At 38.4% G+C, this 27,396-nt stretch overlaps 1 protein-coding gene across 1 annotated transcript in view; it reads left to right on the forward strand.

The window, feature by feature from the left end:
• The first annotated feature begins 666 nt into the window (after positions 1-666).
• Positions 667-27,396, forward strand: part of TERT (telomerase reverse transcriptase) — a 29,897-nt gene continuing 3,167 nt past the window's right edge. Inside the window, 16 exon segments of the mRNA XM_068195040.1 lie at positions 667-780; positions 782-1,033; positions 2,045-3,935; positions 6,896-7,091; positions 11,342-11,531; positions 12,836-13,018; positions 14,327-14,488; positions 14,882-14,977; positions 16,932-17,017; positions 18,851-18,964; positions 20,628-20,699; positions 22,525-22,710; positions 23,917-24,043; positions 24,335-24,396; positions 26,130-26,254; positions 26,609-26,746. Coding sequence (XP_068051141.1) covers positions 682-780; positions 782-1,033; positions 2,045-3,935; positions 6,896-7,091; positions 11,342-11,531; positions 12,836-13,018; positions 14,327-14,488; positions 14,882-14,977; positions 16,932-17,017; positions 18,851-18,964; positions 20,628-20,699; positions 22,525-22,710; positions 23,917-24,043; positions 24,335-24,396; positions 26,130-26,254; positions 26,609-26,746 — 3,979 coding nt within the window. The 5' untranslated portion in view covers positions 667-681.

Here is a 27,396-nt window from a genome sequence, read left to right on the forward strand (position 1 = left end):
GTTGGCTGAGCAATTTGTATTTCTCCCAGCATCCCCTAATTCTGTTATTGCACAGATATTTCACATATATTGTCCTTGCCCATGGCAAGGGAGTTGGAACTAGATGACCTTTGAAGTCCCTTTCAACCCAAACCACACTATAATTCTACGATTTCTGCTAATCCACCTGGAACACACATGGGGCTGAGAGACCTGTACTTCCCCAGGACTCTACTGCAATCTCTTTCACAGTCTAGCATCAAGTTTTCTATCGTGAAGTCTTCAGATACCAAGGCAAATTTGGAGTAGGAGGTTATACACTACCACAAGTGATGTGGCTTCTTAATTCATGAATTTGATGGAAAAAACCCAAAAGCCAACAGGGTGAGCCATTTCGGTTTTTGTAGGGTTTAGTATGTTCATCTCCACCATAATCTCTCCTACAGTTGCTCTTATTTCAGATAGATCCTCAATGGAGTGCTGATCCTGAGGGGGAAAAAAGCGTTCCTCAGAAAGGAATCTTCCCGCTGCGTCCCCGCCGGCGGAGCTGGACAGCGGCCTCCGGTCCGGCCCCGCCCGGCCCCGCCCCGCCCCGCCCGCCGCCGGTCCGCGGCCACGCGGTGGGCAGCGGCGTGCCGCAGCCGCGCCGCAGCTTTAAAAGGATGCTTTGGCTGGTTTCTTTTTCTCCCGCCTCACCAGTCAATGCTTTTATTTACTTATTCATTCATCGCTAAGCAGCTGCTCCGCGATGCCCGGCGGGCGAGCGGCGTGGTCGTAGGGGCGCCGCGGCTGCGCCAGGTGGACCCGTGCCCTCTTTGGCCGCAACATGGCGGGCAGGGAGCCCTTCACGGCCGTGCTGTCCGCCCTGCGCCGCTGCTACGCCGAGGCCGTCCCGCTGGAGACCTTCGTCCGGCGGCTGGGGGACGGCGGCGCCGGGGACGCCGAGGTGCTGCGGGCCGACGACACCCCCGGCTACCGCAACTTCGTGGGGCAGTGCCTCGTGTGCGTCCCCCGCGGCGCCCGCGCCATCCCGCGGCCCTTCACCTTCCAGCAGGTAGGAAGGGGCCCGGGGGCGAGAGCCCTGCCGGGGCTTCCCGGGGACAGCGCTTCCCGCGCTCCGTGCGAGCGCGGGGGCGGCGCGGCGGCCCTTGGTCCCTGGCGGCTGCTGCCGGGCGGGCCTGGCCGGTTCCCGCAGCCGTCTTTCTCCGCTCCATCCTGGCCCCAGAGCCAGCGGGGAGCGGTGGGAATCAGCCCTTGCCTCTTCTTGGGGTGGGAGAGCAAGGCCCGGGTGCCGGCGTGGGGCGGGCGGATAGCGCTGCAGGTCTGCGTGCGTGGGGCTCCCTGACTCCCTGCCTGCTCATGCGGGTAGGGATGAACGAGACGAAAGTGGCCGGGGAGCGACGGGGGATGGAGAGTGCCCCAGTCTTGAGAGATTAAAGAAGGGGCGTGTAGAATGGGCTGCAGGTCAGTGCTTAAACAGAGGAAAAGCTTTTCAGAGAGGGAAGACCGCTTTTTTTCTAGCGCCATATGAGCAAAACTGTGCTGTGGTAGGAAGATGTTGCAAACCCAGGACAACATGTTAAATGGATTTTGGAATTGTGTGCCGAGTCGTTTAGTTGAATTATCCTTTACATAAAAGGAAATGGAGGCCTCAAGAAAATTAGCGTTAGTTTCCTGGAGGTTGGAGCCTGCGCGAGCACGTATGCATGCCTGCAAATGTGGATCTGCGAACACGGATTCACTGGAGGCAGTGGAGTCTGAGCTGCTGAGGGACTTAAGGGGAATAGTGTAGGGCGTTTCCCGGGCATAAAAGCCAGCATCAAAAGGGCAGATGTTAAAAAGACTTCCTTCAAGTCATTGGCTTATGTTGCTACATATGAACATCTTGCATTATGCTTGGAAAATCTTAATTTTTGAGTATGATGCTGGTGAATAATTAATACTGCTTTGAAAACTGATGTCTAGGGCTGTGTATCTTTGCATGTGTTTTTATTTAAAGGGTATATTGTGATTTATGGAGGAGTAAGTGAAAAAAGTTAATAATCTTTTTTCTTTGTTTCTTCAGTTATCTAGTCAGAGTGAGGTCACCGCAAGAGTCGTTCAGAGACTGTGTGAAAAAAAGAAGAAGAATGTCCTCGCATATGGATACTCCTTACCAGATGAAAACAGTTCTCAATTCCCAGTCATGCCACTTTCAAAGATACACAGCTACCTGCCCAATACTGCCACAGAAACTCTTTGTATCAGCGGCTTCTGGGAGACACTGTTGAGCCGGATAGGGGATGATGTGATGATGTATTTATTGGAACACTGTGCAATCTTTATGCTGGTTCCCCCCAGTAATTGTTACCAAGTTTGTGGACAACCAGTTTATGAACTTATTTCGCATAGTGTAGACTCACCCCTGGTATTTGTTAGACAAAGGTTCTCAAAGTATAAACGTACTAGCTTGCTTAAATATATGCGAAAAAGGCTTATGTTTCATAGAAATTATCTTTTAAAGTCATACAGACAAAGATATGAAGATAATGTCTCCAAAATGAGAAATGAAAGAAAGAGCATGAGACAAAGCTTAGTGCCCACTGATCAGTGTTCTGCAAAAACTGTTTCTAAAGGAAGCAAACAGATCAGAATGATTACGGAAGATCAGGAAAAACAGAGTAGCTCCAGTTCATGTGTTTCAGCTACAGCTCCATCTCTAAAAAGGAAGATTCATAGAGAGCAATTTGGAATTCCAGCCAAGAGGGCAAAAATAGGGGAGAAAGTGAGAGAGGAAAAGGCTTGTAGTCTTGTTCCTGATGTAAACCAAAGTAGTTCCGAGAGATCTGAAACTGGGTATGTAGCACCATGTTCTGAAAGAGTCATTAAAACCCCCTGTATTTCTGAAAGAAGTAACAGTGCTGTGTCTGGTCCTTCTTTAGTTCACACATCTTGTGGCAGGAGGAATTTTGTGGCAGTCTCTCTTCTGCAGAGATTTCAGAGTAACAAACCTTTAGAGTCCAACACTGAAATGCAAGCAGAATCCCGTAGGAAAAGAGTAGAGATTCATACATCATATGAATCTCAGTTGGCTTCAGGACAAATCAAACCTGTGGAGGGTACTTCAAAATGCGGAGAGCAGGAAAGTCCCCAACCTCATTTATCAAAGAAGCTAACAAATAGACTCCTGAGTTCTGCAGCATACATTGAGAGGAAGTCTCTTCTGTATTCTTGCAGGAGTTTCAAAGAATGTTTTCCTAAATCATTTGTATTGAATTGCTTGCAGGGCTCTCAGGCAGGTGGAAGACGGCTTGTAGAAGCTATATTCTTAAGCCAGAATCAGGTGCAGCAAAGGCATAACCAAAGTCTGCCAAAATGCAAGCGGAGAAAGAAGACGTTGCCCAAACGTTACCAGCAAATGAGGCATACATTTCAGAAACTGCTAAAGAACCATGGAAAATGTGCTTACTTAGCTCTCTTGAAAAAAAATTGCCCTGTTTGGATATCTGAAATCAGTATGACAAAAATCAAGCTGTTTTGTCAGGCAGCCTTGCCTGAGGAAGCAGAGGTTCAGAAGCAAGCAGAACAGCTTGGGAAAGAGCCTGCTAAATGTGTGACAAGCAGCAGATGTGAATCTGGTCACACTGATGTGCCAGACAACTTGGGTGCTCCCCTCGCAGAATCTGTGCGTGGGGAGTTGCCTCTGAGTGAGGAGCAAAACCCACGAGAGGCATGCGATTCAGCCCTCACGGAGCTCCTCAAGCAACACAGCAGCCACTGGCAGGTGTACATGTTTGTGAGGGATTGCCTGGAGAAGGTCATTCCTGCTGAGCTTTGGGGTTCAAACCACAACAAGTGCCGGTTCCTAAAAAATGTCAAAGTGTTTATTTCCAGGGGGAGGTTTGCTAAGGTTTCGTTGCAGGAGTTGATGTGGAGGATGAGAGTGAATGACTGCATGTGGCTTCGTCTAGGCAAAGGTACTTCTTATATTAAAGAACTACATGGTGGGGCTGTCAGATGATTGGTGTTCATGTTTAAGGTGGGAAGGGGAGGATATTGAATCTGGACTCAGAATTGCTGAGTTCATTGGCAATAACCGTAGCTGAGAGAGAAAATGTAGTTGTGTTTGTAACTGATGGTGGAAGGACACTTAAGCTTGTCTTTCTTGCAAAACTCGTTTGCATACATGCTATTTGTGTTTAATAGGATGATGTTTTCATAAACATGAATTCAGGACCTGGGCTAAACAAAAACTAAAACTCTTTCCCATCCACTCCTACTATCCAAATTGCGGTAACTCTGAAAATCCACTGAAGTGTGACCTAAACATGTAAGGAATAAACACTGTCTGCCTGTTTGTTACTGTAGGAGTTCAGAAAGAACTAAAAGCAAGTCAAGACTCTTGCAGTAGCATGAGTTCATCTGCTATGGGAGTGAAAAAAACCTTTTTTTTTACTCCCTCACAGCAACCCTGTGAGAAAGATGTGAGTATGAGACCCATTCATACAGGGATTACCTGCTGTAGAATCTCAGAATTATTTGAATTCTAAGTGACTTTAAAGATGTAGTTCTAACCTCCCTGCTATGTGCAGGAACATCTTCCACTAGATCAGGTTGCTCAGAACCCCATTCAGCCTGTCCTTGAATCTTTCAGGGCTGGGACATGCACAACCACTCTGGGCAATTTGTTCCAGTGCCTTACCACCCTCACAGTAAAGAATTTCTTCCTAACATGTAACCTAAACCTACTTTTTTCAGTTTAAAACCTTCCCCCCTTTCTCCTAACACTACATGCCTGTGTGAAAAGGGCTGTCATCATCTATCACCTTTTCTAAAGCCCTTCTCTAGGATCAAGAGAGCCTTACTGAGCACTGCTTCAGCCTGGCTAATTGGTGCTGCAGAAGTCCCCAGGCTAAGTGGTTCCTGGCTAAAAAGCTCCCACGAGGGCAATAGCTGATTGCTCCAAATTGTGTATGAATCCATTTCTGTCCTCTTCTCAAATGACAGGTTAATCTTCATTTCCTTGAGTTTGTTCTTCAGACTCTATCCCAGGATTTAAATGTAGACTGAAGTAATTGTTCTGAGGTTGATTGCTGTAGGATCTAGTGCATATTATCATTTTTCTGTGCTTCTGTTCTTCATCTATACTATATGGATTGTTCTCCCTTAACTGCTATGCTTACAGTGTTTATTCATACCTGGTATTGAACTTGGATCCTACAGTAATGTGAGCTGAAAATGGTGTTCTTTTGTTAAAAGTTGCAATAAGTTCTGAAACTGTTACAGGTTCTTTCAGGTGTAGAAGGAAAATCAAAAGTCTGATGTTTGAGAACTGATGTCAAAAGTAAGGGAGGTTACATTTTCATAAGAAACTCTTAATTTTAGGAAGCAGTATTTCTTTATTCAGAAACTGTGGTTCAAAACCACACTTTCCAAAATGCTGAGGAGTTAAAATATTTTAAAAGGCTTTATTGAAAATTATGTGTTTGATTCATAGTAATTTGGAACATCTGATCTTTGAAAAAGGTAATGCCCTCTTCTCTGGCCATATTCCAGGCAAAGCAATACATAGCCTTATTTAAATTTTCATGAAAGTAGTCCCATGTACTTGATGTTTAAACATGCTTTGAATTGCTTTGCTGCACTGTAAGTGGAGTTGTTTCTTCCTCCAAAGGTAGTAGTGATTTCTTGACAATTTCCTGAATTGTAGTCATTGTTTACATCTGTTGTCAAGAACTTAGAAAATAAATAATCTATTTCCAGGGCAGCTACCTATCAGCATCCTGATTCAATTTGCATATTACAACTGCCTATTGCAACTCTTGGGTTAGAGATTTTTCCAGCAGTGAAATTTTTCCCTGATGTTAACTGGCTTCTGTTGAAATAATACTGGTCTTTTTTAAAGTGCTGTAAATACATGAAAATGTCTCTGCTGTGGAGCATGCAAAAGCTCAACAGAGTAGAAAACTGAAAATTTATTTCCATTTTATAAATTTTACTGTCAGGTCTGTTGCATCAAAATTAAGCTTTTTTTTTTTTTTGACACATTCATGCCATAACCATGATTTTGCTAAGTAGCTAAACTAATATTTCTGTGTAGTTTCTTTAAGATGCTCTTGCATTTGGGCTAAATTCTACTCTTTGAATGTAATTAGAAAAAATATTGTTGGAAGTTTCCCAAAACATCACTATTGTAGCCCAGGGTCTTACTCCCTGTTCATCTGTATTTAGACATAATTACAGATCTATGTTACTTTAAATTCAATGGCAGTTACGAATGCTCTGGGTTCATAATTGTTGTCCCATCTAAATGTTGGAAGTACTGATAGACTTCGGGTGATTTGAATTTTTTCTTTGTTTTTCTTTGACTACAACAATAAGTTTTATATAGGATGTCTGAAATAAAGCCTAACCCTACAATTAACTAATTTTCATGTAATTGGGAAATCTGAATATCATTCTTATCCCCAAATCATCCCAGTTTACTTTTGTTAATTTTCACAGTATACCTATGTTATTTTCAGTCTTTTTCTTCCTTTTTTTTTTAAGTTTTATATTGGAGTAGACTTGTTTCTTTCTAATTTACCTCTCCTTTCACAATAATCTTGTCTTTGTGCATTAAAGATCTTGCACAGTTGATGTTGTGGTAAGAAAGTAAGTCTTCGGGCTACTGTAGCATATATTTGTATCCTCTGTGTCAGTTAGTCACTGCAGATTAGTTCCTGTGTTTATGCTTTAAGCTTGGGTCAGTTCATTATTTAATGCCCTGAAACTTTGGATTGTCATCTGTGTAATTGTTTGTACTTACCTTTTTTCTTTCTCATGACCTCAAGCTAGGGCAAGAATGTTATCCAAGTTTTTTGTTTGTGTGTTCTGTTTCTTTACTTGTGCTAAGAGTTGATAGTTACTATAACTACCTTTGAATTATTTATTGAAGGTGATCACTTTGTTCCTGCCGACGAACATTGTTTCCGTGAAGAACTTTTGGCCAAATTCCTATACTGGCTGATGGGTACCTATGTTGTTGAGTTGCTCAGATCATTTTTCTATATCACCGAGACCATGTTCCAGAAAAACATGCTCTTCTACTACCGAAAGTTTATTTGGGGCAAGTTACAGAGCATTGGAATTAGGTAACACTAGAAAACTAATTAAACTTTAATGGAGATATAGAAATCATGTGTTTTGTAGTGTAAAGGTATATTTCTGCTTTAATTTATTGCCTATTTATCTTCATTTTATTTGCTTCATTTCCCAGAGGAAAATTCAGCCTGTGATTGTAGCATGCACAGTTTCTAATTTCAGAAATATTTTGTGTGAGAAAACTAATTCAGATTTAGACTTCTTTATTAGAAGAGAAATCTTTGCAATAATAAAAACCAGTATGGAGAGGATTTTGTTATTATGTAAGTGCAGTTTTTATACCTTTTAACAATGAGTGATAGTATCCCAAAGTAACCTTGTGAAAGTTCATTTTAAAAATACTCAATTTCCTTCAACTACTTTAATTTAGAAAAAGAAAAAACAAGGCTCTGCTGAAATGCTGTAATACTCTCTTCATAAAAATCCGACAGTAGCCTAGTTGGTTTAGGTTTTTTTTTTTTTTTTTAATGTTAGGGTTTAGAAGCCACAGCTCCTTTTTTAGTATGGCTGTAATTCCATGCTGGATTTTTTGGTCTTAAAATTGCATGCATGTATTTAAGTTAGAGCATTATTTAAGATAAAATTTTAAACAATTAAGTGAGAAACTAGGAAAGGCAATTTTAATTAACAGTGTTGTCCACCCACAACATTGCACCCACATCCTTAGTTCACATCTTTCAGGTTTTCATTATAAATTACTGGTGTCTAAGAGAGCTTTGGAACTGTGAAAAATTAGCATACTTAATATCTTGTGTTTTAGTGGCTATTTTGTAATGGTGAACCTTTTGCTTTTGCTCTGATCTTTTGGTCCACAATGTTACATGTGTGATTTTTTCCCCTCCTGCCCCATCACTCCCTGGTTTCAGCATTAATATCTCCAGTGCCACTCTTTGCATTTGTGTTTGCAATTAATGGGGTTTTGGTTTTGTTTGCAGTTGTAGCACAGAAAATGCACTTTGAATAGTAGTAGAATGTAATTTTCAGTCCCACACATTTTATTTGTCTTGTCTTCAAGACCAGCAGCTGTAGTGTTGCAATTAGTGTTTTATTCAGTTTCAGTGTACTTAAAGACTATTTTTTGCCACAAAATGCGATCAAGTACTGACTTTCACATAGTACGGATACAGTAAAAATAATAGAAGTAGTAAATAATAGATTTTTGTGGGGTTTGTGATTAAAAGAAAACAAATAACTTAGGATTTAGCTCTTTTGTGTTCCCAGTTTCCCAGAAAAACTCAATGTGTAAGGTGCTTTGAACTCAAAAGACTTTAATCTAGGGTCTTGTTTCTTCTGATTTCCTCCCCACATATTTCCTTACCATGCAGGAAACCCCTTCTCACCTTTTGCTTGAAAGGTCTCTAAATTGCAGATTGTTGAAAGCTGGAGAAACATCCCAAGGAAATGCTGCTGCATGCTTGCCATAGGCGTGTTCTGAAAGCAGGATGTTTGCTTTTAGCTACAGGAATCATAGTTTATAAGGACTTTGAGTCTCATTCCAGCAGCTGCAGTTAAGCTTCACTGACCCGGCTTTCAGCACTGCTCTTTCAAGTGTGATTTGTTACACGAGGTCTGCCACGAGTCCAGTTTCCTGCATTCATACAGGTGGCCAGCTGCCAACTTCGCATAGGAGGAAAGACATTGGGATACAGGTCTTTAGAGATGCGGGGGTACAGGTGTTTAGGATGGCCTTGGCCATTTTGAGGCTGTTCCAACACTGTCTGCTCTTAACCAGCCAGGCACTGCTGGTGAAGTAGTGCCAAAGGCTGTTGAGCTGCTTCCATCTTCTCTGGAGGAAGAGTGTCTGGTGACCTCAGTTGTTGCCCTAATGGATGTTCTGTGGTTGTTCTGGTTCTCCTCAGCTGGAGCTGCTCAAGGCAGTTGCCCTGAGCTGGTTCGTAGGAAGGCATTGGTAGCCACTGATTGCTGTTGAGTTCTTCTGCATCCTCCTTTGGAGGAAGGAAATGGATGGAACAGGCTGGACTGAGTGGACCTGGATCTTACTTGTGAGCTTACCTTTGCATTGACTGCATTGTCATTAGGGAGTAAATCCTCATCTTGGAGGACTGTCCTTTTGAGTAGATCATCCTGGGCAGAATCCCACTCAAGGATATGGATCAGGGTTCTGAGAGGGGCCCTGGATCTGTATATTAGCCTTGCTATACTGGTAGAGATCAGACTGTGCTGTCATTGTACACAGACAACTTTGTGTTAATTTTTGAAGCTATATCAAACTTCAGTCCCCAAATTAAAAACAGAATTTGTTAGGAAAAAATCAGTCTTTTGTGATATAGTTGCTTCAAGTTAAATAGCCTGTAGAATGTAAATTTGTGTGTTAAAAATAATGAACACAGTGTTGTGGTGAGAACACCTGTTTTCTTAAAGCTCATGCTGTCCCTGCGCTTGCCACACACAGTGGCTGCTGAGAATTAAAAACACTGCAGAAATTCTGAATCTTCCCCATCAGATTGAAGTGAGATGTCAAAAGACAGCAGGACCATCTAGTCAAGTTCCTTCAAGTTTCAGTGCTTAACAGCTTTGTGAGTGCCAGTGAGAGCAGCGTGCTTCAGTGGCCGCTAGATTAGCGCACATTCAAAATCATTAGCACTGCTATAAATGCCATGAAATAAGCAGTGAAAGTTGCTGCAGGCAAAATGGCATCCAGGTCTCCAGCTGGCCAGAGGGAGTAGCAAAGATCTGCCAATAACTGGCCTTTGTCTTCACTTTCAAAGGAAGCCATATTTTTAGTATAGTGATAAAGGTTCATTGGGTTTTTTTTTCCTTCTGGTCTTGAATGTGAGCTGTAAAGGGATGGAAATTTGATCATTAAGTTTTTTCTGTTGAACTGGAGTTACTTGTTTTATCCTGGTTATCTATATAATAGTATAGTAGATGTGTTCAGCAAAGAATGTAATTCTGTAAAGAGTAGTGATCCCTCACTGTGGAAAAGCAACCATTTCTGCTTTCCTTTGGGCAGCGTCTGTACCAGGAATTTAATTTGAAAATTTGAATATTAATCCTCAAAACTCTCTTTTCAGTAGCTCAGCTCACTGGCCCTGAATGCCACTATACCTTCTAGGTGTCGTGCACTGTATCCCTCAGATACATGCCAAGAGTCTCAAGCAGCTGGATCATGAGCTTGTATTTGAGTTGTATAGGCATACAAAAGAAGTATTTGTGTGCATCTCTTACCTGCATTCTTGGCTTCTCAGGTGTCTCCTAGAGCATCTTTACAAGGTTTCCACTATTCACACACTGCCTTTTGTAACAGTGTGGCCTCCTTTTGCTAAACCAGCCTGTTGGATTGTGTAGGATGTAAAAAGTCTTCATGCAAATTTAGATTGATGTCCAGTCTTTTGTGAGGACTTGAATTGCCTCCCTTACTTCCCAGGGTAAGATCATAACCATTAGTCTGTAGGGCATATTTTGTCCATTTGAACAATACAAGCAGTGCAGGAGGTTTAGCCACGTCTTTTATGTTACAGGTAGGGTACTTCAACTTTGCATCTTAAGAAAAACAAGGGCTTTTGCTCCACCACCATCTTCCTGATTCGTTGTATGGAAAAGTATTGATTTTGATTTTTTCATGGAACTGTAAATCCTGAGGGGGGACTCTGAGAGGAGAACACATTTCCTATTAAGATGGACTTGGGAAGCCCAGAACCTGTGACTTAGGCGCCTTTGGTTCCTTATTATTTTCTGCTGTTTGTTTCAACTGACACCTGCTCATCAGAGTCCTGGATACCTAAAGCCCTTATGTTGTCTGTGTATCCCAGCACCTAATAAGTGGTAGATCCCCCAAGTCTTGGGGGTAGGACAGCCATTACAGTTTGCATGTTATTCCCAGGAGCTCTTTTAGAGTAGTTTTCAGAAGGTTCTTTTCAACTTTGTTAATGCCTTTCAAACTTCTGAAACCATGAGCAATATCCAACTTCCTGTTTCTTACATAAAACATATTTCATAATGTTCATATGTATTCCACTAATCTGTGCTTAAATTTTAATTTGTGTTAAGAGGGGTTTTTATTTGCATCAAGCAGAAATATGTTGTCTCTTGTCATATTACATTGTCATTAAGATACTGTGATAGTGTCCTGAAATTCAGAATTTCATGTCACTTTCTGTAGAGGTTAGTATTTGTATTATCTTAGAAAAATATTTGGCTTTAGTTATCATGAATACACTAAATGTTTTCATTTTCTCCCTTTCCTATTGCTTACACTAAGTGTATATTTGTATTTTAGAAACCATTTTGTCAAAGTACAGCTACGGCCTCTGTCTTCAGAGGAGATTGAAATGATCCGTCAAAAAAAATTTGTTCCTGTGGCATCAAAGCTCCGGTTTATTCCGAAACCAAATGGGTTGAGACCCATAGTAAAAGTGAGCGGTGTTGTTGAACCACAAGCACTCAGCAAGGAAAGCAGAGAAAAGAAGGTTTTTATTTACTTCATTGTTTTATGTGCATTTGATGTAGGTTACTAAAAATGGAGTAAAGATTTTTGTTACATAAAACTAGTTTTAACATGGTGAACTGTAACATTCTGATCAAAATGGCTGAATGGGTCTGTTGCAGCTTAGCTTCTCCCTTTCCAGTGCTTAATTACCACAAGCCTCCAGTTCCAGGATCGCAAACTTCTGTTGGCAAATGTACCTTAAGCAAATGAAATGAGCCCAATAGATTAACATGGCTTGTAAAGTAATCCCGTTTATTTGATATGGGTGAGTCTGGCTTGTTGGGGTTTGCCTGAATACTGGTATGATGCATGTTGATCTGTGAAGTTGCCTGTGGAGACAGTGAACAGTGGTGAGCTGGGTGTGTTACAGAAGAGGGTCTCAGGAAGGGCAAGGAAGCTGGAGCAAGCACAGTAGAGAGATAGAAAGGAAGCTGAGTAATTGCAGTGTGGTAACAGACAGAACACTCAGTGCATGGAATAATCTATTTAACAGGGCAGCTAGCCAGAAGGAATAGTGGCAGCCTAGTTGCACTATCTTGCAGGGCTGCATTAATTGTTTTTCCTTAAGGCTGAGTCTCATTCACAAGATTGAATGTTCGCCAAATGGGTGAAGTGTCAACAGCTTCTTAGCACTAACTGTTCAGACCATGTGATCCCATACCAGGTGAAAAGAGCATCAGCTAAAAGCTGTTCTGAGCTGTGGAGTGTTATTTCCATAATATTCCAAGTTATGGTGTTTACAGAGCTAATCAACCTGCATGACTTCAGTGCTGCTCTGATTTACTTGACTATCCCTACAGCTGTGTTAAGTCTTTGCTCAATTACTTGAATTAAGCACCTCAAGAGGCCCAGCTGATGGTGCAGCTGGAGTAGCATAAAATCTCAGAGCACAGCTTCTCTTTGCTGTTCTTGTTGCTGTCATGATCTCCAGCAAAAAGAATGAATGGTTATTTTAGGTTATTTTCAGATCAGTGGTGGCTTTATTTGCTGGCATTCATCTATTTATCACTGTGACTATTACACCTTGATTTCCAAGAATCAAGTATAGGAACAAAAACATTTTCCATAGGATTTAACTGTACCAAAAAAAAATCTGAGACTGTTTTGTCACTTTAAAGTAGTTACTGTGGTGATACTCAGGCTATCTGAAACCTTCAGTTGAACAAAATAATATAGTAAATACATCATTTTAATCTCAAACTTCATTTAAATTTGTAATCTTTGTATTGCAAAGATTTAATGTGTTTCAGCATAATTTAAGGTGATTCTCTTTGGTCTCTTTAGATGAATCATTACAACACTCAACTAAAAAATCTGTTTAGTGTGTTAAATTATGAACGGACTATAAACACCAGTTTTATAGGCTCTTCTGTGTTTGGGAAAGATGATATCTACAAGACATGGAAGCAGTTTGTTATAAAGATTCTTGAATCTGGTGGTGAAATTCCTCATTTCTACTGTGTAAAGGTATGTATTTTTAATTACATATTCAAACTAGCTTTTCAAAATCAGCTTGTGCAGATACTTTTATAGCTGTATTAGCTGTAATCTGACTGCATAATGATTTGTTTTTCTAAATAAAATTTTGTGCATACCTTACAGACTGGTTAGTTTTTTGATGGGAGTGGTTGATTGCTTTTTGTGGATGGGTGTCCCTGCAGTAGAGCTTCCTTTACTTGGGTGTTTTTCTGTCCATCTTTCTGTTGTGCAGGAGCTCCTGCTTCTACACATGCACTGAATTTTTTGCAGTTATATGTAGCTAGGTATAAAAGTGGGAAAAAGAAGTTCAGATAACCTTTTGAGCCATGTGAAAACCAGAAAAAATGTTTTATGTGCATATGAATAAATTCAGTGTCTCTTAAATGAATTCTCTTCTATCTCAGTATCATTAGTTTTTGTTGAAAATGAACACATGACTTCTGATTGGTGTCTTTCCAAGAAGTTTCTTCTCCCACTTGGAAAAAATCAGTGCTTGTTGTAGCCCATTTTTTAAAGGAGTTTGTGCTTCATCTTCACACTTTTGACAGGTCTGTCTAGCAGGCAGCATTTTGTGTTTGATTTCAATTCATAGCTTTGAATTGGGGCGATGTATACAAAAATACATAAATTACACAGATTTGTGTGTATTTTAGGGGAGCTGTGTTCTCATCTCTTAAATGTTGCTTGTCATCCTGCTCTGAAATAACTTTCATAATTTTGTCTTATGCTTCCAGCCAAAAAGTTGTGTTATTGACATAATTTGTCATATAATCCCTAAGATTGCTGCTTCTACAGAAAGTTTTCTGTTTTTACTAGGACAAGTAAAAGCAGAGGTAGGTTTCCAATATGAAAAGGAAAGGAAGGAAAAGGTATAATATGTAGGTTTACAGCTTTCTGAAAGTCTAAGATGTCATCTCCATGGCCATATGGTGAGGCAAGTTTCTTAAAATACTTCAACATTAAAATACCAGTTATTAACTTAAATGATTGGGGGTTTAGTGTTAGTTTTGTGGTTACATGTGGTGTAATCTTCTGTTAATAATTAGAATTGTGTTAAAACTGATGATTTGGATATTCCTTTCTAAGGGAATACTCAATGAGTGGGTAAAGGTCTCTCAGATAAGCAGCGAGTTCCTATTTTTGTCAGAAATTTGGCCTGAATGTTGCAGTAATTTTACTCCCATGTGATCTATCCTTCAGCCTTGTTTACATACTACAGCAATACTTCTTCTGTACTACCACAATGTTTATAGCAATATTGCTGAATATGTAGTGAAGATATTTCTTCTGTTTCAGGCTGATGTGTCCAGGGCTTATGATACCATTCCTCATAATAAACTTGTGGAAGTGATTTCGCGGGTGCTGAAGCCTGAGAAGAGAACTGTGTACTGCATACGGCGCTACGCTGTGATTATGATTACCCCAAGTGGAAGAGCCAAGAGGCTCTATAGGAGACATGTATGATTTCCTGATTTCTTCTCTTTGCTGTTGTAAGCATATTTTAGTCCAAGGGAAGTTTTTCCTTTATAGCTTTCTTTAGCCACCATTTGAAGTGGATAAGTACTTAATAAACATTTTTTAAATGCTGTTAGATATTTTCCAGGGGTAGAAAAGCTTGTTTTTAGTTCATACCTTTTAAAGTTTTTACTCACTCGTAGTAAAAATAAAGATAAATGTGTTGTGGAAATAGAGATTTGTGGGTGAGACATTTTATTTTAATGGTAGAAGAGTTGTTGTATTAAAATAATGCAATAAGGCTGGTTCTTTGCCCTCCACTGAACAGAAAAGTCATTTATTGAATATTTTATTGCTTTTGTCATTTGTTTCTTTACAATTTAAACAATTACACAGGTTTCTACTTTCAAGGACTTTATGCCGGATATGAAGCAGTTTGTGTCTCAGCTTCAGGAGAATGCCTCATTGCAAAATGCAATAGTAGTTGAACAGGTAAGTATTGTGAGGCTTCTTTTCAACTGAAAAAGCTACAGAAAAATTAGAGGAAGATGGGGATTTTTACTTGTGTGTACATGTTATGTGGTACCATTACTTCTCATTTAGTTAACCAGCACCTTCTTTCTTCTGTAGAAAGACTTTTGTCATCTCTTCTTTGATGTTTGTAGCAGGCTCTGAGTGTTCAGTGGAGGAGTGCACCAGGCAAGAAATCTGACTAAAAGTCCTTCGAGATTTTCTCATTATTTTATCGAACTTTCATTTTAACCAGTGTTTTCTTTTTATTTTCCTAATTTCATTGTTTCTTGCAACAGTCCTCAAGTGAAATATTAACTATCTAGTAAAAGCAGACATCAACACTTCCCATCTCCAAAACATACGGAAGTAGGAATGAGTAAAATGTATTATAAGCTGAGTAGCTAAGGATGTGGCATCTTGACTTGCAAATTGCGCTGCTTTTTTTGGTTTTTTGCTTTAAGATTTTAGTTTTTGCCTTATTAACAGTTTAAAAGGCTGATTTTAAGGATTGCCTGTCAAGGTTGATGAGAATGAACTCTTCTTTAGGGGGAGTTAAGTACAAAGCAAACAAGATCATCTCTTTAAGTTTTTGTTTAAAGAGATTTCTTGCTTTCAGTGAATTAAAGTATGGTTAAAAATTACATATATTTTAACTTTACTCCAACTGATGCTTTGTTGCAAGAAGCAAGTGTCCTTCTGTTTTCATTCTTGTGATACAAGTGTTTGTTCTCAAGACTTCCTTCTGTGCAAGCAGCATGACAAAGGTATAGAAGTAGGTGATAGGCTTAGACAGGTTCTTCATGCATTTCCTTGCTTGGAGTCATGGTGTTCCATAATAACAACCTACAAGATTTCCTGAGCATCCAGTGAGAAGACGGGTATGTTCTTTCAGGCTAGTAATTCCTCTTCAAATTTTTCTTCTCTAAACCTGGCAGTGGAAAATGACAAGGTTGGCAAAAAGGTGATTTCTAACATACAGGTGAAATGATCTTGTGTATCTGTGGACGTATGAGTAGAATATATGGTGTGGCTGGTGTACAATTCCAGGATCCTACAAAAATAAGAAAGTCTAATGAGTACCTGGATGAAAATGGAAACTAGCTGGATCTCTGATGTCTAAGTACATTTTGTTATCTTTTTCAAACTGATTTAGAGAACTATGCTAGATACTGCATGAGCAGCAGCGTTCTGTTTAAAAATATTTTATGTTTGAGAACAATTGTCATTATCTTAAAAGAACAAAGTAGTTTGAGAAAAGTGGCATGTCAGGCTGGGTGTCTGTACCACTGGTACATCACCTTATCTTTTCAATGCAAGTAATTGTGATCTTGCATGGCTCTGTCAAAAGCTGGGTGTGTTTGCCTGCTGTCTAATCTATGCAAGTAGTAAGTAATTTTATTTTAATTTGAATTAAGTCATTGTTAAGGGTATTTAAATTGTTGTAAATGGATTTTTTTATCTTATAATTTTTAACAAAATGTTCCATAAATATTGGGTGGACAGCAATGCATGGAAGTGTTTGTTATACCTGAAGAAGTGTGTGTTTTGCAGCAGAATGGGCAAGTGAATGTGTCAAGACTTTGGGAATCATAAAAATTGGGACACACAGAAATTGTCCTACAGGATAGAAAGTGGCCAAAAGAGCAGGGTCTTATACCTTGTAATAATCCAGTATATTATGCCAGCACTTAAAGTGGGTTTAGATGTTCTATTTGATTTCTTCTAACACAAAAAAACCATCCAACAAAAATTAACTTGTTGGATGTGAGCAGCTTCATAGTATGTATGTTCAGATCTTGGGTGTAGGGTTTGTCTGTTCACTTACATAGGGATTTGAGCTACTACAGTCTACTATTTTAAAGATTTCTGTGTATCTTCAAAGTTACAGTGTATTTTTCATTTCAAATCATATTTTGTTTTGTCACATTTCTAGAGCTTAACTTTCTATGAGACAAGTTCCAGCCTGTTTAATTTTTTCCTTCAAATGATACATAACAGCATTCTGGAGATTAGGAACAGGTAAAAAAGAAATTTGTTATTCTTTTATAGTATACTTTGTTTGTTTGTTTGTTTCCTGTTAAGAGGATACCTTTAATTGACTCTGGGGACTTTTGAAAAGTTGTCTTTTAAATATTTTAAAATTTCATATTAGTGAGATATTTGTGTATCAGTTTAAGTTCTAAAAAAGCATGAAGAGTTTGGAGTCAACTTTATATTTAATAAAATTTCTCTTCCCTACCTGGATGATGTTAACTATTTATAATGCATTAGTCCATAGAATATGGAATAACCTTCATAATGTGTATTATTCCATAGCATATGGAATAACCTTCATTTAAAAATACAAGTGTAGTTCAAAAGGAATATACTTTAAAATGGGGGGGATCCATAGTGGTGAGTAAAAGCAGGAGTAACATCCAAGCAATCATGCAAAAGCCTTGTTAGTAATTTCCCTGAAGTGCAATGGTTTTTCTCTTTGGCAAGTTGCAATAAAAATAAAAGGCAGTAGCAATAGGAATTTAAATTATTGGCAACTCCAAAATTAAGATTCAGATGTTACAGGAAGTAGTAATGCAGATTTCTTCTTGTGTTGGTAGAGATACTGACTTGGTACTTATATTTTGCCTCTAGGTGGCAAATGTGTACCATGTCTAAAAAATGAAGTACTTACATGATCATTATTTGTAAATTCAGAGTGATTTATGTTAGAGTGAATAGCTTCTTGCTCTGGAAAAAATACCTTCGTTTTAGAATACTTTTTTTTAAGTCTCACAGAATTGAGGGAGAGTGGGAAATGCTCTCAAGGAGTCACATAGAAGCATGTTTATATATTTTTCTAGCATTGATGCTTACGCTCCCTTTGGCAGGATCATAAGAATGCTCTTCTGGCATACTTTAGTAATGACTAACTAATGTGAGTATGTTTCATGGAATTTTAATGGCTTCAGAGAAAGCACACCCTGACAAACCCAGCTTCACACTTTCACATTCAGTAACAACTTGACTGAAAAAATACTGTTTGTCCTGAAATGAACTTAACCCTTTTAATAGCTTGTTCTTGTTTGTCCAAAAAAAAACCCCATATGTCTAGTAAATAGACTCTCTTTTTCATAAAAAATTACAGTTGGTCAACATTAACATGAAATTTTGAGAAAAATGCTAATTATTGAGCTGGGGACCTCTAAGCAATCTTTTAATACCATTAGATACATGTAACAAAAGTCTGTAAGTAAATAAAATTACTGCCAGGAGTATTTTCAGATGAGTGAAAATACAGGTAGGATCAGTGCTCAAAAGTAGCACATGGTCTGCATTTATTCTTTTCAGCTTCACCAAGTCATTCATGTCATAGTGGTGAAATGGACATTATAGAATCTCACTGCTTCAAAGAAGTGTTGTGAAAATGCTTCTCTTGGGTTTTGTGAGCCATATCCATTTGGTTGATGCCGGCATAGAAAATTCTTCAGTGCACATGGTTTTATGTGTAAGAACACTTCTCTTGAAGCTGTCACAGTAAGATGTAACAAAGAAAACTTCAGTGAAGGATGTGTCTGCAGCAGAAGGAGGTGTTGTGGTTTGAACTCAGTTATACAATTTCTTTCATTTAATGGCAGTTGTCTCCTGGAGTTAGTTAATATGAAAAGAGTATGTGTGTTAGTGAGTTTTTCCCCCACTGTTAAAGTTACAACTTCTAGATCTCTATGTAGGTTCTTAGAAGAAGAACAAAAAAAATTAAGGCTAACTGGCAAACATATAGCATATTTCTTATGTTACACTTGGAAAAAATATTTAACAGCTATTGTGATCTTGTTACATGTTTTGATTTTTTTGTTTTCTTTTCTTCTTTGATAGGTACTACTTACAGTGCTGTGGAATTCCACAGGGCTCCATTTTGTCAACCTTACTGTGCAGCTTATTCTATGGAGATATGGAAAACAAATGGCTCTCTGGAATAAAGCAGGATGGGTAGGGATGTTTTGTTCTGTGCTCTGTTACAGTAATTCATAATATGTAGTGTATGTGTTAGTCATTTTCTCTGACATTTAGTTTTGAATTTCAAGGATTTCCAACTTCATTAGGAGTGTGGTGCACACAAACATTTCTGCAGCTTCAGTGAAATTGTGGTTGTTTTTTGGGACAATTTCTCCACTGCATGATTGAGAAGAAAATGCACAAAAGGCTTTCCTGTATATTTGGTAGGAGATTTATTCTTAGAAAGGGCACCATATTTAGGGATGCTTTAAGGAGTCTTACAAGCTGTTCTTGTACTTCTGAGAAGTTTATGCTTCACTCATTCCCACATCATCTGTGGTCTTTTCACCTCAGGCAAGATGAGATGTTTGTTACATACTTTCTGATACTGACACTCCAGGCTCCTGCCTAAGGGCTTTCCGATCCTCTGTTGGTAAATCTTAACATTTTATCAAGGTCAGAGCTTTATAGCAGATTTTTATGGGGTATGTTGGTTCTTTTTTGAAGCCCTGTGTGATTTTTGGTAAATCTTCTCAGTCTTTGTGCCCATTACATGCTTGCTCCTTAGGAGCTTGACAGAAAGCTAGCCTGATAAAAACTTTACCTCTTTATTAGCTGTTTACCTCCTTTTACATTTGTATTAACAGATCCCCAACTGAATCCTGGATTAGGGTATTTAGTCATGAGCTGTACCCTGAAACTTGACATCTCCCTTCATTGCTGTGAATTCTTTCCCAAAAAAATGAAAAAGAACTGTGGGAATACTCCAGATAAGTGCATCTGCCTGGTGTCTCTTCTTGGGAGGCTTGCTGGGTCAGAATTTTAAACATTTCCCTACAAAAGTAGTACTTACAGGCTTGAGGATGCTCTGATGTGAGTCTGAAAAGCTGTCTTGCTTTCAAAGGCTGTTTAGAAAATGGAAATTATGAAACTGATTCAGAAGAATGCACTCTTTAATGTAGCAGCGGTTGTTATGTAGAGAAGATTTTAGAATGTTAAGTGTCTGTTGAACAGTCTTGATAATTTAATTTGTTCTTTAAGGCAGAAGAATAAGGTGGTTATTGACTTAGCTGGGCCAAGGTGCAGCAATCTGTTCATAGTGATGGCAATACTCTTGCTTTGAAGATGAGACTGTACATCATCATATCCAGAGCTACTTCTTTGTGATCTGCTAGGCAGGATTTACCAGAAAAATATGGGCATGCTTGGGGTCTGAATTCTGTTAGAAAATGTCAGCCTTTGCAGTGGCTGATGGTATTCTGGTTTACATACAAGCTGTAGCTTCATAAACAAGTTGTTATGTGGTAAACAAAGAGAGAGTTGGAGCTGATCAAGAATCTTCTTGTGTACCTTGTCTGGCACAAAGTGTAATGTCCTGTATCGAGGGAAGCCATTGTGGAGTAGTTTGTGTGTTGCAAATTCCTTCGTGTTTCATCTTGCCAGTCTCATTGCTTTTTTATTTTATTTAATTTTTTCATTTATGTTTAGGAAAGAAGCAAAATAGAATTTCTTCATGAGTCTCAATTTGGAGTTCATATCAGCCTCTACCATCTTGTGAATTAAAACAGGCAGGCACATTGTTGCTCTGAAGCGTATGAAAAAACCTTGAAATGATTACGTATTAAAAAATCTAACACTGGTTTCTTCTTGATTACAGAGTCCTAATACGTCTCATTGATGATTTTTTACTGTTTACACCACATTTAATGAAGGCAAGAACTTTTCTAAGGTATGCTGTTAGAGACGTAGTCTGCAAAGTAGTTAGCATTATTACCTTTTATATAATTCTTTTTCATCTTCATGCACATAGGTGTATTTGTTTTATGAGTTAACAATCAAGGGCTATTTTTCAGTCCTTGGTAGTAGCCTGTGCTTGGGAAGAATCTTAAAACTGCATTCTTGATAGCCAGTTAACAATCTGTTGCAGTTCACATGGTGGGCAATTCCTGCTTAAGTTTGAATTAGGGACCTACCTACTAACCTTGGTGGAGCTTCAAGCAAAAATTAGTATTGCAGCCTAACCAAAGCAGCTGACAGTTGTCTTTGAAAAACATTTTCCCTCAAATTTTTAAAGATGTCGTATTTGCATTCTCAAAATGCTTTTATTGGGAACTCATGCTGCTGCTTTCTGTTCCCTGGGAAATAATGCAGCTCTGGTCTGATCCAATATTGCTAAGAATTTTCTGGTCATGAACATTTCATGATGAGTATCTGAAGATACCAATAGCATGGTAGTATGCAGTTCACACTGAAGTTTTAAAACAGTAATTATTTATTGTGCTTCAGAACTACCTTTTCTTTAAAATGTGAATCCCAGAAGCTCCTGTTTACTGTGGATAGGAGTGTACAGTCAGTCCTGGGGGGTTCTGCTGATGCCAAAATCAATTTAAAGGATCCAAGGAACAGATCTGGGAAGAAATGCTTGGCATCTGCAGTGTAGTCAGTTGCATTATGCTTTTCAGTAGTCACAAAGATGCAGCTCTGTTGTGAGCTTGAAAGGTGATAGAGCAATCATTAAGTACAGTTTGAAGTATAAATTCTATGAAATAGTGGTAGCATATTTTGAAGACTTCATTTGTCCTCATTTCCTTATTAGAACAGAAGGAAATTTCTTTTTCTGTGGGATCTGTGGGTTTACAGATAAGTCAAACTAACAGTGAGGGCTTCAAACTATTAATCTCTTATAACATCTTTTCAGCACAATGTCACTTAAGTAGCAGTGCAGATATTGTCCTTCTTGCCCTTTGAAGTTTTCTGCATCATTGTTCTATATCCACTTCTGTACCAGCTGTGTTGATTTTCTGTAGAGAAGTAGCCTGTTCTGTGAGAAGTTTCCAGAACTGTTTACAGATCAGATCCTATGAGCTCTCTGCCACAAATGGAGTAGAACCAGTTTTTCCTAATGTAGCATTAGAACTGGCAGACTCAATAAATTAGTTTTGAGGAGACAGCATTAAGACTATGACTCCCCAAGAAGAAGAGCCTACCTCTTCCTCTCTTCAAAAGGAGGCCTGCACATAAGTACATTGCCAAGTAAGACGAGCTGCTTCTTGTCCATGACACCACTGATCCAATATGTAGCAGGTAATCAGCGTGCAGTCTGGCAATGAAAACATTCTTAGGGAAAATATTCCCCTTCAAAACTTTTCATCAGATAAGTGAGGTTCCTGTTATATGGATTCTCCTTGGTTTTGTTAACTTCCAAAAACAGTAACTTGTCATCTTTTCCCAGTGATTTTTATTTCAGAGGTTTCTGTGAGTGTAGTTCATACAGCTTGTCTCAAGTGTTGCATGGCTGATGTGCTTAATTTGCATTAATCAGGATTTTTTTTTCTCCATTATCCTCAAGTTTATTTGTTTTATGTATTTATGTACCTCTAATGTCTTCTCTTTCTTTATTTCTAGCTGTATTCCTTAACCTGAAGAGTTGGCTGTAGATCCCTTCATTCTTTGATTTCTGCCCTTTTGCGCAAGATCTTCTGTCTTGCAGCATGGTGCCAGTTTTTGTCTGCTTTGCTGGGGGGGCTTAGCCTAACTGTTTATATCTGTTTTAGGACTCTAACAACAGGTATTCCTGAGTACGGCCTTTTAATAAACCCAAATAAGACAGTGGTGAATTTTCCTGTTGATGATATCCCAGGATGTTCCAAATTTAAACAACTGCCAGATTGTCGTTTGATCCCATGGTGTGGTTTGTTATTAGATATAAAAACACTTGAGGTTTACTGCGATTACTCCAGGTAAATAGAGTTGCGCACTCCAGTGTCAGCTTTACAATATCTCGTACATAGTGGGAGAAGCACAAGGGTGTGTTGGGAAGGGTGTAGTTGAATTAATTGCAAAATGGATTGGGATTAATTTGGTACAGACTAGAGGGACTAGCAATCCTTTCAGCATCAGTGGTGTCCCCTCCGGTACATTTAACATGGGAAAGAATGTGTGGGGAAGGGAACTTCTCTTTAAACTAGCAACCTTGACCATTTACACAAAACAGTCTGAAGTGGCATAGAACTCCAGACAGGATAGTGTATCCTACTGAAAAGTTCTGAAGACTCTGTACATGAACTACGAGAGGTGGCATTAAATATTTGCTAAAGATTGCAAGAAAGAACTGTTCAAACTCAAGGATAATATTGCTTCATTAGCTTCATTATTGACCATTTTTAGTATAAACAGCCCTTAAGCATTTAAGTGGAAAATTAGGAGGTTTTCCACCAATAGGGTGGTAAAGTTCCTCAGTAGTCTTCCTAAACAGAAAAGCTTTTTCACTTTAGGAAAGGAATTTATATGACATGGTTTCCAAACTCAACAGCCAAAGGGATTTGTTCACTAGCTGAGTTCTTGAAAGAAACAGTTTATGTTTAAAATGGTTTTGATGCTACTGGTCTGGGAGACGCTAGTCAGAATCATAAAATCATAGAATTGTTTATGTTTGAAAAGACCTTTAAGATCAAGTCTAACCATTAACCCAACACTGCCAAGCCCACCACAGTGTTTCAAGGCTTTGCTTTTGATAAGCTTGACTTAAGTAGCTTGATCATCAGGGTTGTTCCAGAAGCTAGGGTGGCTTCAAGCCTAAGCTCCTGCATTGCACAGATCATTTAGATAACATGATTGTCACTGGAGTAATTAATAATGTTCTGGCTAGACAATGTGTTTAAGAAATACGTTTAGTTTGTTTTTAAGGTTATTGATTTAGCTTTTTTTAGCAGGCTGAATTTTTCAGCCCTGAGGTATTGAAGTCAGCCCTTAGCTAATACCCTTAATGCCACAGGGACTAGTCTCTTTCAACATTGAGTTAAATTATGGTCCTCTTTTAGCCACTGGCTCATTGATTAGCAGGAAATCTCTGTAACATGGGAAGTTAAATGAGGCTTACTTTACAGAACTTAAATTAGTCTGTTATCCCACGGAGTTTAACTGCTTTTTTTGCTTTTTTTTTCTAGTTACACCTGTACTTCTATCAGATCAAGTCTTTCCTTCAATTCAAGTATAACAGCTGGGAAAAACATGAAATACAAACTGAGTGCAGTCCTCAAACTGAAATGTCATAGTTTATTTCTTGATTTACAGGTAGGAATATGAAAATGGATGTTTGGCAGTATTGTGATTAGTGATGAAGAGCATTAAAACTGCTTTGAGTTCGAACATAAAAGTTTATTTTGAGAGGAGATCCGCATAATCTAGAAATGTTGACATCAAATAAGATGTAGGGTTCCAGAAGTGATCCTTCACAACACTGTTAACTTAGTTGCATAAAAGAAGTTTCTTAAGTTTAGCATAAAATGTTTTTTGCCTAGATCTTCAAGAAGACCTATTATGACACTAAAATATTCTTATAGCTCTGTTTCTGTTCTGTACTAGATCAACAGCCTTAGAACAGTTCTCATTAACATCTACAAGATATTTTTACTCCAGGCTTACAGGTGGGTCACTGTCTTCTGAAGTAAGTGTCAATATTTTATTACTCTTTCTTGACACATGGAGGAGCTATGAATCAGAAAAAGTGTGCCATGTAAGTGTGCAGGGTGTGTGCAGTAGTAAATGTCAGTAGTAGGTCAAGTTATTCTTGTTTCAACACTGTTCTTAAATAATACTGTTGTGTTTAGGATACAGGAATATATTTGATGTGTGTGTTTAAGTGATACTTCACCAAATGGATTTTCAGTGTCTTGGTTTTGACAGCTGACCTCAAGATAACCAGTCTGTTTTGATTCAGGAATATGATAAGAAGCCTTATTAGCCATTTTATATTTAGATCAGTTAAATATTAGGCAGTTTATATTTAGAACTTTGTATCTATTAAAGTCATATAGAACTTTGACCAGTATAACATTAGGTAAAGTGAGATTTCATTCTACCAGGTTAATTGTAGTTTCTTATTGCTGATAACATTTTAGTTGCTCTTTAGCTGGTAATATCTTGGCATTTGTGACTTTGGCTTGACCAGTAGAGGAAGTGAATGTTTTAAACAAAGATAAAGGAAAGAAATAAAAACTGATAAGAATGTTGGAAGAAAATACTAAACTATGTAATTGAAAACTTGGAATGGTTGGCAGCAGCAAGTAATTGGGTTTTTATTTATTTTAACACAAAAATGTGCAAGAAGTTCTTCACTGTTCACAGAAATCAGATGTTGCTCTTTTGCTATGGTCACACTTGTTACAAAGGGACATTTTGGTTTTTATTATTAAATTCATCTTGGTCCACATTCAAGCTGTATTCTTTGTCCAGGATGTGTAAATGTGTTTGTCTAGTACAGCACTGATGTGTCCAGCTCTTAAACTTTTGGCTTGTGGGTGATTTAAGGTTTTTCTCTGATAGATATGATCACTTAGTTACTTCTGTTTGATTTTATGGTAACATTCTAACAGTGGCCTTTATATGTTATTTAAAAGACTGTCCACCATGATAACTGTATGTCAGGTTAATTCAGCCAAAGACATGTAATGCAGCATGGTACTTGGGTCTATCCTTTATATATTGAAAATGTCACCATTTTTAAAGTGATTGTTGGGTTAATTTAATAAACAATATACACATTGTTGATTAATTAAAAATCAACATTGTAATTGGCTATATTTGGCATAAGCAGGATTATAATGCCACAGTCTGAAGGCAAAAAAGTCAGCAGTTTCAAAATATTTTCAAACAGGTGTAAGGAAGCATACAATACAAATAGCATCTAAAGAGTTGGCTTTGAAATAGGCAAAGGAGTTAGTGTCCCGGTCTGTGAAATCATTTAGAAATCTGTTTTCCTGCATGTATGAACAAAATTTATTGTGGAGTTTTGCTTTTTCTTCCTCTCACACTCTCTCATGTGAGTGTTCTCTGGTGTCATAGTCTGTGACATGGAATTGGTGGCAATGGGTAGTTTAGTTTTCCCTGCACATAACACAGTTATGCTGTCCTCAGAGGAGAAGTCTGTTACCAAGGCAAATGGCTTCGAGAACTTCTTTCAGCATAAAATTTAGAAACAAGCATCATTTATGTCTGACATTCCAGGAATGTGTATATATGGGAGAGGTGTCATGCAGTAACAGTGTTGATACAGCTAAAGACTCTTGTGAGCATTTAAGTGTTGTATAGTGCCTATACAACATAGATACCCTTGAAATTGCAAATGACTCTTTATTAAATAGGTTGTTTTTGTGAACAGGTTCCATGCTTGTGTTCTCCAATTTCCATTCAGCCAGCAAGTTAGAAAAAATCCTCATTTCTTCCTAAGGATTATCTCTCAGACTGCGTCGTGCTGCTATGCTATCCTGAAAACAATAAATGCAGGTATAGGATGTTAATGGCAATGAGGTAGTGGGCTTGGATTTGTTTGGGATTTTTTTAGACAAATAAAACATTTTGAATGTGCAGTCCAATAGTGTAATTTTGGGATAAAGATTAGGAATTAATATTGTGAAGTGCATAATAAGAATCACAGTGCATTTTTCTTCTCAAACTCAGTTTCCTGAAGATTGTGTTTCAGATACTAGTTTCTTATTTTTCTGCTGATGCATGAGACTTCACTGACTGCACAGGTTTCTAATAAAAAACCCTGGGGTGATTTTATAGAAAGGGAGGAGAGACCAGACATATTTCTTAATACTCATCATTTTCAGTTACATTATTTTCCTTTTTTTCTAGGGATTGCTGAATGTAACAAAGGTTTATCTGGCATATTCCCTATTCAGGTAGCAGAATGGCTTTGCTACCATGCCTTCACTGTCAAACTGTTAAATCACAAAGCTGTTTACAAATGTCTGCTTACATCCTTAAAAGTCTGTAAGTATCCAGCTATTTTTACAGTTTTGTCTATGGTTCATTGTAATTAAACTTAGAAACTAATGGATTTTTAAAGATTTCCAATCCAAAAATGTTGCTCTCAGATGTACATTAACGATCTTTCTGATTTTATTCAAATTTACTAAGTAGACAGATTAAAATGTTTTCCAGCACTGCATTTTCTAGAGCCTTATTCTCACAGGACAGTTGATGCTTGGCACTCAGTAAGCTTGTACATTTCAGAAGGCTTAATAAGACTGTGTTAATCATGTAAGTATTGTCAGCAGGTTTAACTAAATTAAATACAAATGCTCAAGCTTCTATTTTAAAAAATGTAGATTAATTGGCAAATAAGCTCCTCCCACAATTTAAACTTTTACCCAAAAAAGTGCCACCAGAGTCACTTGGAAACAGAAGCACTGGCTTCACTGCATATATATATATTCCTGCAGAGTTGTGGTGTTGGGGTTTCTCTGACACTTCCATTTGATCAAAGAAGCTGTCTGTGTCCCTGGCCCCTGGGGAACTCTTTCCTTAAACAGTTGTGCAGTCTGCCTCTAGGCTAGCCCCAGAAATAATATAATTTTCAGTTTTAAGGTACTAAAAGTAGACAGAGGTTTTCCTGAAGCAGCCAGTACTGTTGATGAATT

This window comes from Anomalospiza imberbis, chromosome 1 (genome assembly GCF_031753505.1).
Source record: "Anomalospiza imberbis isolate Cuckoo-Finch-1a 21T00152 chromosome 1, ASM3175350v1, whole genome shotgun sequence".
Classification (NCBI taxonomy): Eukaryota; Metazoa; Chordata; class Aves; order Passeriformes; family Viduidae; genus Anomalospiza; species Anomalospiza imberbis.